The sequence below is a fragment of the Microcaecilia unicolor genome, chromosome 5, assembly GCF_901765095.1.
Source record: "Microcaecilia unicolor chromosome 5, aMicUni1.1, whole genome shotgun sequence".
NCBI lineage: Eukaryota > Metazoa > Chordata > Amphibia > Gymnophiona > Siphonopidae > Microcaecilia > Microcaecilia unicolor.
The window spans coordinates 117700998-117713845 of record NC_044035.1 but is presented as its reverse complement, the minus strand read 5'-3'; the positions used below and the strand labels follow the sequence as shown (position 1 = coordinate 117713845).

Below are 12848 nucleotides of genomic sequence, written 5' to 3'. Positions count from 1 at the left end.
GCAAAGGCGAGACTGGGGCATGATTAAGAGATGGGTGACCTCGACCAATAATGGAAAAAAGAAGGGCGTCCCTGACATGCGCTTGGCTAACTTTACTTGGTCCATTTTTTTCTTGCAACTAAGCCTCAAAAATGGTGCCCGAACTGACCAGATGACCACCGAAGGGAATCGGGGATGACTTCCCCTTACTGCCCCAGTGGACACCAACCCCCTCCCACCCTAAAAAAAAATGTATTTTTTTTTTTGCCAGCCTCTATGCCAGCAGTATGCAGGTCCCTGGAGCAGTTTTAGTGGGTGCAGTGCACTTCAGGCAGGTGGACCCAGGCCCATCCCCCCTACCTGTTACACTTGTGGTGGTAAATGTGAGCACTCCAAAACCAACCTGAAACCCATTGTACCCACATGTAGGTGCCCCCTTCACCCCTTAGGGCTATGGAAGTGATGTACAGTTGTGGGGAGCTATGCACCTGGGAGCAATTTCTGAAGTCCACTGCAGTGCCCCCTAGGGTGCCCAGTTGGTGTCCTGGCATGTCAGGGGACCAGTGCACTACGAATTTTGGCTCCTCCCACAACCAAAGGGCTTGGATTTGGTCATTTTGACATAGGTGTCCTCGGTTTCCATTATGGCCGAAACCGGGGACGACCATCTCTAAGGTCGACCACCTCAACATTTAGGTCGACCATCTCTAGGTCGACCTAAATATTGAGATTTGGGCGGTCCCCGACCATATTATCTAAACGAAAGATGGATGCCCATCTTTTTTCGATAATACGGTCGGGGACACCCCTTCACGGGGCTGTCCTGTGAGGACGCCGTCATGAAAACTTGGGCGCCCCATTCAATTATGCCCCTCTATACATAATAAGGAATTTTAGTAAACACATAGTAGTAAAAAAAATATATGAATTAAGAAGGAAGGGGACATAACTGCCGCTAGTTAGCAGGAGACTCGTTTACAGCCATTGTTACAGCTGTGGTAAAAATGGCCTCAGATTGTGGGAAAACCCCATAAGGGTACGCTAAGGACATGTTTTACCATAGCTTACTAAAAGCGCCCCCTAATTTGTTGAGGTGCAATGTTGATTAAAAAAAAACAACAGGGGATGAGGAACTGAGGGAGAGGCACAGCTATAAACAGTAAAGAACTGAACTGTTTCTTTATACACAGGATAGCAATCCAGCAAACATGCATATACATGTGTATGCAACTCCAAGTGCCAATACATTTTTTTAAAATTACCAGCATTATTTATGTTTAAAGTTGCATCCTAGTCCATTCACGTATGTGCCAATACAATTTTTTGAATGCAATATAGGTGATGCTAGCATAGACCTATGGGTGCAGGCTTCCAATATGCTCTTCCATAGTTGTGCATGTTTGTGAATAACTGATTTGCATACTATTTGATTACCACATTGGGGAGTAAAATATTTTTTTACATGTTTGTTAGGAAACTGTGCAATGGACTTTAGTGCATTAGTCCCTCAATCCAGCTACAAATGAATGCTGGAATGTGTAGCATGCATGCTTTTAACTTGACTGTGAATTATGCCCATGGATGTGTTTAGGGTAGAACTGAAAAGCAATGCATATAGATTCCATTTTCTAAACAATACATATTTTTCTGTGAAAATATTGTATGGCTGAAGGAAAAACACAAAGTCCCTCTGGGTCTGTTAAATATGAGATGCAAAGTCCACAGGTACAAAGGACTCACAACAACAAACAAGGGGGACACAACATTTCCACAATGAGTCAAGAGAAACAGAAGGATGGAAGTGAACTGTTCCAAGATGAATCTGACACCAATAAAGTCCAAGTGTCAAAACTCTTTATTAGTCAATGGTTGTTCAAACAGATATACAATCTTGACCCAACATGGGCCATGTTTCAGCACAAAGTCTTCCTCAAGGGTCAATAATATCAGATCAGATATTGACAAGCTAGTCTATGCAAAATGCCAGGCTTTGGTAGTACTAAGCTTGAAACTGACAATTCACTGTCAAAAATTGAAGAATAAAGAGTTTTTGACACTTGGACTTTATTTTTGTCTAATTCGTCTTGGAACATTTCACTTCCACCCTTCTTGTTTCACAAAGGACTCACAGACATTGCACCTACTGTACATGAGCTGTTTCAGCCAGGAAAAATATTGGCAGTATTTGTTGACATTTTTCCCAGAAATAACGCAGCTTGCAGTATACACCAAAAGCTGCATTATTCAGTTTACATAGGGGCTCTTTACTAAGCTACAATAAACATTAACATGTGCTTACTTAAGATTAAAAGGGCTTACCATGGGACATGCTAAAGTGTTCCTCGATAGTTTTGTAATATGTGGGCGCAAACCACATACTAAAAAATTAATCTTATTTTTTCACAGAGGGGACATGTCTGGGGGGGCACAGTATGGCCACTTCTGTGTTAATCAGTTAATATGTCTGCATTACCATGAGCTAAGTGATTAGCACAAGAGCCTTACCACCAAAGTGCTCACATACTAATTTTGTTAATGGCCAACCGCTAATGACAACATTAGTGCATGCCCATTAACTTGGAAAATCTGACATTTTCCAACTTCACTAAAAATGGCCTTAGCAAATATGAAAGACCTACGTAAGGACACTCTAAGGCCACTTTTAGCACAGCATAGAAAATGAGGTGTTAAATACACATTTGTATGTTTTACATCTCATTACAGTGAATACTACAGTACCTTAAATTAACATGCATTAAGGTAATATAATGCATGCTACTGCCCTTTAATGCCTGTTAAGGGGTAAATAATATAAGGTATCGCTGTAACGTACCTTAATAAATCCTTATTGCATTTCTTGGGGGGGGGGGGGGGTAGAGTGGGGAGCCTACTCAGAGTGACAAACTTCAATAAATACTCATTCAATAACTTTCAAAGAATTGCTAAATTATTACATGACTCTAGTTATACAAAGAGATAACACTTTTGGGATCTACAACCTCATTCAATCAGCAGCATTGCATAAATGATAGCACTTAGCAATTGGTATATGTTCTAGCAAAAGTTCCTGATTTTTAGAGAGCGGACCAAGAAATGTAATCATTCAATACATACATTTACTTTCAGCAGACAGATTGAATCCTAGGTGTATACAAACCAAGTAGTTATTATACGTCTTTTCATTTTGTATGCCTTTTTTTTGTATTGTTTTATGTTGTTTCTTTTCAGTGCTTGCTATTTTGTAACCACATTAAAAAACATTTTTTGTGCATGTTTTTTTACTGCAACCTGTTTGATATGAGTTGGAACTGAGAACCTCAGTTTCCTCAGCTGTCAATATGTACAATACAAAGATTCTATAAAAAATTGTTCTCTAGGTACAGAATAGGTGTACATCTTTTCTTTTTCTTTTCCAAAAAGGAACTGTATTCTTTAGAAAGTGCTGGTGTAGCAAAGCAAGTAAATAAAACTTTAAGCTAAGTTTACATCAAGCACAAACATGTAGCAATAGAAAATAAATTTGCATTTCTACCTTTGTGACTGGTGAGATCCTGAGATCTTGAAGGCAGCGGTGTGTACAGCATCTCAGGGGAGATGGCACCAGAAGCCCAGGAGTCCTATAAGACATCAAGAATTTATATGAATATTACTATGGGTCTGATTCACCCAGGTATTTCTCTCATTCTTTGGCTATGGAAAAAGACTTCAAAACTGCACTATGCAAAAGACCAAAGCTACAAACTAGCTTATCATGTTGTCAGCATGACTATACAGTGAGAAAATTATAAAATGATTAAAACCTGATAAAAATCAGTTTGTAGAAATGAGATGTTGGTTTAAAAGTATTATGTTTTAGACAAACATTTTCACTCTATTAATGCTGGGACACTACCCCTATGTACAGTCTGCAGGCTGGTGGTATCTGGTTTTGTTAAGAAAATTGATAGCTCTTGGTCCGTAAGATTGGAATAGCATTTAGTTCTGTAATATTTGAGTTTCTCATTTTATTGTTACCCACACTGAACTGTAGGTAGACAGATTATAAATGCTCTAAATAAATAAACAACTGTTGGGTTTCTGTGTTTGTCTGTTTTACCATTCGTAGGCCAGTAGTGATTTTGTACGGTCACGTTTGGAAATTAGAAAGTCCCAATACACTCTGCCACTGTAACCACAGGTCCATTTTGGAAAATGTTTTATGCCGATGATAAGACTGAGTTCACTGAACTTAAACTGGAGCTGTCTAAGTTTTTTTTTCCCTTCCATTTGGACATTTACCCCTGGATTATACAGTGGTGGAAATAAGTATTTGATCCCTTGCTGATTTTGTAAGTTTGCCCACTGACAAAGACATGAGCAGCCCATAATTGAAGAGTAGGTTATTGGTACAGTGAGAGATAGCACATCACAATTAAATCCGGAAAATCACATTGTGGAAAGTATATGAATTTATTTGCATTTGCAGAGGGAAATAAGTATTTAATCCCTCTGGCAAACAAGACCTAATACTTGGTGGCAAAACCCTTGTTGGCAAGCACAGCGGTCAGACAGTCTTCTGTAGTTGATGATGAGGTTTGCACACATGTCAGGAGGAATTTTGGTCCACTCCTCTTTGCAGATCATCTCTAAATCATTAAGGAGTTCTGGGCTGTCGCTTGGCAACTCGCAGCTTCAGCTCCCTCCATAAGTTTTCAATGGGATTAAGGTCTGGTGACTGGCTAGGCCACTCCATGACCCTAATGTGCTTCTTCCTGAGCCACTCCTTTGTTGCCTTGGCTGTATGTTTTGGGTCATTGTCGTGCTGGAAGACCCAGCCACAACCCATTTTTAAGGCCCTGGCGGAGGGAAGGAGGTTGTCACTCAGAATTGTACGGTACATGGCCCCATCCATTCTCCCATTGATGCGGTGAAGTAGTCCTGTGCCCTTAGCAGAGAAACACCCCCAAAAACATAACATTTCCACCTCCATGCTTGACAGTGGGGACGGTGTTCTTTGGTCATAGGCAGCATTTCTCTTCCTCCAACACGGCGAGTTGAGTTCATGCCAAAGAGCTCAATTTTTGTCTCATCTGACCACAGCAACCTTCTCCCAATCACTCTCGGGCATCATCCAGGTGTTCACTGGCAAACTTCAGACGGGCCGTCACATGTGCCTTCCGGAGCAGGGGGACCTTGCGGGCACTGCAGGATTGCAATCCGTTATGTCGTAATGTGTTACCAATGGTTTTCGTGGTGACAGTGGTCCCAGCTGCCTTGAGATCATTGACAAGTTCCCCCCTTGTAGTTGTAGGCTGATTTCTAACCTTCCTCATGATCAAGGATACCCCACGAGGGTGAGATTTTGCGTGGAGCCCCAGATCTTTGTCGATTGACAGTCATTTTGTACTTCTTCCATTTTCTTACTATGGCACCAACAGTTGTCTCCTTCTCGCCCAGCGTCTTACTGATGGTTTTGTAGCCCATTCCAGCTTGTGCAGGTGTATGGATCTTGTCCCTGACATCCTTAGACAGCTCCTTGCTCTTGGCCATTTTGTAGAGGTTAGAGTCTGACTGATTCACTGAGTCTGTGGACAGGTGTCTTTCATACAGGTGACCATTGCCGACAGCTGTCTGTCATGCAGGTAACGAGTTGATTTGGAGCATCTACCTGGTCTGTAGGGGCCAGATCTCTTACTGGTTGGTGGGGGATCAAATACTTATTTCCCTCTGCAGAATGCAAATAAATTCATATACTTTCCACAATGTGATTTTCCGGATTTAATTTGTGATGTGCTATCTCTCACTGTTACCAATAACCTACCCTTCAATTATGGGCTGCTCATGTCTTTGTCAGTGGGCAAACTTACAAAATCAGCAAGGGATCAAATACTTATTTCCACCACTGTATATATAGTGCTCAAAATTGTTTGTGCAAATTTAGGCACATGCCCAATTTACATGTTCAATTTAATTAAGTAATGAGCCAATTCGTGCCAATAATTGGGTGTTACTTATTGGTGTTAATTGGTAACACTATAGATTTACTTGCATATCTTGCTAAGTGCTAATCTATAAAGATGTGAGCATAAAGCTTTTAGTGTGCACCTGAAAATGGGACGTGGCCATGGGAGGGGCAATGGATGGGTCAGGGGCATTCATTAAAGATGCACGCAGTATTATTGAATTCAGGGGATGCACACCTAATTTACATATGAGGATTTACACCAGGTTTTAGTTGGTGTAAATCCTCATGCCCAGAGTTGAGTGCATATTAGCAGTTTATTTGTATGATGAGGAGGGCAATTTTCCAAAGTCAGTTAGAGGGTCTTTCACTAAAGTTTAGCACGAGTTATCTGCAGCAGGGCCCATAGGGATAAAATGGTACCTTTAGTAAAAGACCCCCTTACTTGGGTAAATATTTATTAACCTCCATAGAAGAGCTTCCTTGAAAACAGACTGCATGAACCTAAAAGTATGTGTGTTGTAGAATAGCATGTCTATTCTCAGTTTCAGGGTTAGATAGAAGAGGCAACAATGTACACAGTTCTGCATTTTCAAAACTATACAAATTATTTATTTATTTGTTGCATATGTATCCCACATTTTCCCACATATTTGCAGGCTCAATGTGGCTTACAATTTTTCCGTCATGACTTATGCCATTTCAGAATACAGATACAATTGGTAGTACACATAGAACAAGGATGATGTAATGAACAGTCAGGTAACACATATTTAACATGGATTACATTACATATAATTGGTATCACATATTGAACGTGGATTACATAATGAAATTAGACAATACGATATAAGGAGAAAATAATCCGATTATTAAATAAATGATGGTGAATGACGGTTCCAATTATAAGTTATTCAACATGGGAAAAAGAGACAAATCTCTGTGAGTAGTTTTCCCAGGACAATTTTCTAGGGAAAAATATGCTTGTTCTTGCCCTTTGAGAATTGATGCAAAACTTTGGAACTAAGTAGATTTGAACAAATTCTGTCAAAGACAGTCATTGGGCAATAGAATTATTTTCCTTTAGCAAATTTATAACCTCCATCACTGCTATGAAATTAGATTGTACAGCAAGAGCAACACTTATCCTGACTATAATGCCTGAAAAACTCTCTAATAATTCAAAAGCAGAAAAGACACAGATAGAGGGCAATTTTATAAAGAGGCATCTATTTTATAAAGGAAAGTACCGTATTTTTCGGACTATAAGACGCACCGGACCATAAGACGCACCTAGGTTTTAGAGGAGGGAAATAGGAAAAAAAAAAATTTTCCTTTTTCCCTCCTCTAAAACCTAGGTGCTCCGGTGCGTCTTTTCCGAGTTTTGGATCGCCGTCCCCTACTTACGCGATGCCATGTTCCCTGGTGGTCTAGTGACGTCGGGGCAGGAAAGAGCCCCCTCTTCCTGCCCATCGCGCTGCTCTCCGTGCTCCTGACTGCTTCCTGACGGTCTCGGCGAGATTCAAATGGCCGCCGAGAATCTCGGCGGCCATTTTGAATATCGCCGAGACCGTCAGGAAGCAGTCAGGAGCACGGAGAGCAGCGCGATGGGCAGGAAAGAGGGGGCTCTTTCCTGCCTCGACATCACTAGACCATCAGGGAACATGGCATCGCGTAAGTAGGGGACGGCGATCCAAAACTCGCTACCTTCGGACTATAAGACGCAACCCCCATTTTCCTCCCAAATTTTGGGGGAAAAAAGTGCGTCTTATAGTCCGAAAAATACGGTAGGTGCCTACTTTGTTTAATAAAATACTAGCAGTACCGGGTATGCATAAGCACATATGGACTTAGGGGCCCTTTTACTGAAGGGTTGCTGCGTGGCAACCCGGAACTACTACCGGCCCAACTCTGCCGCTGGCATTAGTTCCACCCCTAGCATGTGGCATTTCTGGCACTGCTGGAATTTTGGAAAAATTAATACGGTAGGGGGTTGCCCGGCAGTAATCGGGTTGCCATTGGGTTTGCACAGGAGCCCTTACTGCCATCTCAATGAGTGGCGGTAAGCGCTCCCCCCCAAAATGGCCACACAGCAAGTGCGATCTTACTACACAGCCATTTTGTTCCCACCTCTTTACTCACTGCGGTAAAAGGGGACTCTACAGCAGAAATTCACACTGCCGCTAGTGCAGGGCCCCTTTTTCCAGAGCTTAGTAAAAGGAGCCCTTAGGTGTGAGCACTTACACCAGGCATAGAGTTGGTATAAGCACTCATGCCTAGATTCCAGTGATAGTCCCAGAAAGCAACAAGGCAAACGATCAGCAAAATCCAATGTGGAGAACAAACCAGCAGATCAGTATAATATCCAAAATACTTTATTGATGATACCATATGTTAGACAAATGCCCGACACAGGCCGTGTTTCGCCCAACAAAGGGCCTGCGTCAGGGGCTAGTCAGTAGCTTTCTTAAATAAGAACAGTCACAAATTGCATATCAGGGCAAGGATAAAAGGAATTTCTTTAAAAAAAAAAAACCAGCATAAGCAGCACAAAACAGCATCTCCTGTTGTGTCGCCAAGTGACCGGTAAAAAGTGATATGCATTTTCACCCACACTCCACCCAGACTTTCAATGCCCACCTGCAAAGTACACACTATCAAAGATATGCATGCATTTATAGAATGGTGTAATGCCATATTTTAGCATTTATGTATGTGTATGCCAATATTCTATGTACATATTTGATCCATAAATGTTATTGCCTTTCTTTATTGAATTATCCTATAGTACTTTAAATTCTAAATTATTTGTATTGCATAAGAACTGAGAGCACTAAAAGTGATATTAATTATTATGACAACCATAGCTAGCCAAGATATATTGAAATTTGCAAAAAAAAAAAAGGATTCAAATGCATCTTTACAAACTAGCAGCTCTGAAAAATTATTTCTAACACACCCTATAATATAAACAAGTACACTGCCATAGAAATATTTTCAAGAAAGCTTGCCTCAGACAAAATTTAAATCCTGATCTATACACACTCTACTAATGTGAAGTGGATTTGTTTTACTGAACATATTTAGAATGAACACAGCACTGCTTAAAACCATGAAAAACTGCCTTTCTGAAATGTTTAAAACCCATTTCAAATGTATTGTGTAAAGTTATAAATGATTGAATGAAACGTTAAAAGTAAAGGAAGTGTCCATATTCTGTCATAAGGATGCCACAGTGCTTTCTGCAGCAGAAGTGATTATCGTCATGTCCAGAAAAACAATCCATTTCTACAAAATGAAAAAGAGGTGTCAAGCCAAACTCTTAAAATTACAGAAACAATAAAACAGAAGTACACACTGTGGACAAGCAGAGGGTATAGATCACCTCAGGATACATTATATCATTGTTCATGTTGATTTGCTTAGGCACGTTGAGCCAATTTGTATGCAGTACCTAATTTTTTGAAAACTGAAGCATCCCTTAACATTCATAATTGTGTTTCTATGCAAATTTGCATATTAATAGCTAATCTGTCATATTCAAACAATAATCCAATCATCATTAGCCCCAATATACAGGTATTTAACCTCATTGGTAATCATTTGACAATGATTCAATTAATATTTACACGTGCCATCCTATAATCAAGCTAGATAAGAAAACAGACGCTCTACTCTTCACAACAACAGAGAATCTGGGCTAACTGTATGAAAAGATTTACCACAAGTTTCTGTATATTCATTCCATGTGGATACAATAGTACTTTCCATTATAGTTCAATAACTCTCCATCCACTTCAATTTCAGGCGCAATTGTAAATCTATCTCTACAACTATTTTTCAATAATTTTAATGATCTTTCTTCCACTATTATCTTTTACTTCAAAAGATGAAATTACTTCTGATGTCCCTGATGTCTAATTTAAAGAGCACTAGGTTAAATATCCCATTCAGTTGATCCTCTAACCATTTTACAGTAGCAGTGTAAATAAATTGAGATAATTGATCAGGTCAAAATAAATCTAACCCATGTCAGGCTAGTTCAAGAACATTTTACATGGACATTAAAGACATAATTCAACTTAGTCAACTCAAATTCATATAATAGAAAGCTTTATTTTTCTGCAAATGCATTTATCTAGCTATATCTAGAAATATATATCCTACTGTTAGTGAAGAGGCGTTACATCCCTTATGGGGCCTATATACTAAACTGTGGTAAGGTTTTGCAGTTGCCATGGCAAGATTAATATACAATAACTGCAAAATTTCTCTGTTAGTTGTTGGTAGATTCCCAGCATTTTCTCATAAAGTTACTGCAGAGAAAACATTTTTACCATTTCCTAACTGCATTGCATTTAGGGGCCCTTTTACTAAGCCTCGTGCCAAAATGGAGTTACCACCTGGCTACCACGTGTCTCTTGCAGTGATTTCATTTTTGGCGCATATCCGATACGCACGTCTGAAAAATAATTTTTATTTTCATATGCGCGTATTAGGCAGGTGCCAAGTGGCATTTGACAAGCATAGGTCAATACCGCCCAGTTACCATGTGAGACTTTACCGCTAGGTCAATGGCTGGCGATAAGATCTCAGACCCAAAATGGACACGCGGAAATTTTCATTTTGCTGCACATCCATTTTAGGTAAAAATCTTAAAAAGGCATTTTTTTGCAGGTGTGCTGAAAAATGATTCTGCGCTCACTCAAAACATGCATCTACACTACCACGGGGCATTTTTCAGCGCACCTTAATAAAAGGACCCCTTAATATAATGTAGTTAGCTACACCTAATCAGGTGGCATTAACTGTGTCCCATTATCTGCCACATTAACATTTAAAAAACAGGGAAACTGACCACACATTAACAGTAAGGCACACTCCCTGCCCATTCTCCACCCATTCTGTATTAGCACACTGTTAGCATGTCCTAATTCTCTTACTAATTGCTTAGTGCAACTTAGAAAACCTCTATCACTAAACAGGGAAAGTCAACTTAGTAAATAGGCTCCTATTACAAATTTCAGTATGCATTTCTGATTTTCCTTCAAAAAAGAACTATAATTAGGAGGATGCCCTTGAATACAGTGTTCTAGCACTGTAGCTCATGAATCTGTAAGAGGAGAACATTGTTGCCAGTTGCAATTGTTTGTTTAAATTTAGTTAGGAGCGTGATTAGTACTGTTTCGGTGCTGTGGTTGGATCGGTTATGCCTCCGCTGACACACACATACCTCCCCCCAGGGACCTGCATACTGCCCCCCCCCCCCCCACAGGGATGGCCAAACTTCAAGGGAATGGAGGAGTTGTTAGAGCACTGGTGTTGCAATCCAGAGGTGGCTGATTCAAATCCCACTGCTGCTACTTGTGATCCAAAATCCAAATAAATAAAGGGGGTGTCGGAGGCATGGCAGGCATGGACGTCCTTCTCACAAACATCCACATTTTGGACAATCTAAATAAATAAATATATAAATAGCGGGGAAAAAAAGACAAAAGTTTTTAAAGTTGTTTTTTTCGGGGTGGGAGGTGGTTAGTGACCACTGGGGGAGTCAGGGGAGGTCATCCCTGATTCCCTCCGGTGGTCATCTGGTCTTTTAGGGCACATTTTTGTGGCTTGGTCGTAAAACAAAAAGGACCAAGTAAAGTCAGCCTAGTATTCGTCAGGGACGCCCTTCTTTTTTCCATTATCGCTTGAGGACGCCCATCTGTTAGGCATGCCCCAGTCCTGCCTTCGCTATGCCTCTAACACGCCTCTGGAAACTTTGGTTGTCCCCACGATGGGAAGCAGTTGGGTCACCCAAAATCGGCTTTCGATTATGCCAATTTGGGCGACCCTGAGAGAAGGACGTCCATCTCCTGATTTGTATCAAAAGATGGGTGCCCTTCTCTTTCAAAAATAAGCCTGATGGTCTTTATCTGCCTTCATTTTTTATGTTTTTATCCAGGGCCATAAGAAGTATGATCATGTTACCCCTCTTTTCAGATCCTAACACTGACTTCCGTTACCTTACAGAATCCCATATATAATTCTTGTTCTATGTCATCAAATCTAGTTATCTGGCCTTCCCTCCTTTTTGGCACACCATTCATTTCAACAACCTTCCTTGCCAAAACTTCATACTTTTGTGCAATCACCCCTACCCTTTGGAGAACCATTTCCCTTTATCTCAGACTGGAAGCCTATCTTGATAAGTTCAATTCTTAACTGAAAGTATATTTTTCCTTTCTCTTCTTGACAGCCACCTGACTTCAATTCTTTTACTATTCCTCTTTCTATTTATGGCGTTTCTGAAGATAGCTATGAAGACTTTCCTTCTTCCCGTTAATATTTTTCCTTCCAGATTGTAACCATTCCTTTACCTTTTCTCCTCTTGTGTAAGTTTCTTGTGTTTCTGTATTGAACATGTACATCTTGCTTTAGGATGTACTATTAGTTTGTATTGTGTCCTCCTTACTCATATTTTATTTACTGTGTATACAACTAAAAAAAGTTTTGTTATATTAGTGGTATATCAAATAAACTGAATTTGAACTTCCCTGTGTGTTGAGCCCAGATTCACTGTGGCAGTATGTAGTGCATATTTATTTATTTATTTTTGCAGGTCTTGCACTAATCTTTCCATTAGCACTTGGGACTTGCAAAAAATTAATTTGGGAGCACACTGCCTCCTATTTAGGAGGTGCTAAGTGCTCTCATGTTAACTCAGCGCTAGGCAATTAGTATGTGCTAATGTGAACATGCTAGTTGGTTAATGCTTCTATGTCCATTCTCCGCCTATGACACACCCTCTCACAATAATATTTTTTAAACAAACAAATAATATGTGTTAGCAAACAGAAAAAGGGAACTTCCCACAAAATATTTTAATGTGTTTTATGGTAAGCATTTTCTTGCATGATAAGAGATAGATTCTATATACAGTGCC

General features: G+C 40.1%; 1 protein-coding gene across 1 annotated transcript in view; it reads right to left on the bottom strand.

Annotated features, from left to right (window-relative positions):
* LRMDA (leucine rich melanocyte differentiation associated) overlaps nucleotides 1-12848 on the bottom strand; it is a 2054983-nt gene that overhangs the window by 229493 nt on the left and 1812642 nt on the right. Inside the window, exon 7 of the mRNA XM_030203233.1 lies at nucleotides 3512-3596. Within this exon, the coding sequence (XP_030059093.1) occupies nucleotides 3512-3596 (85 nt within the window). The remainder of the gene's footprint in view (nucleotides 1-3511; nucleotides 3597-12848) is intronic.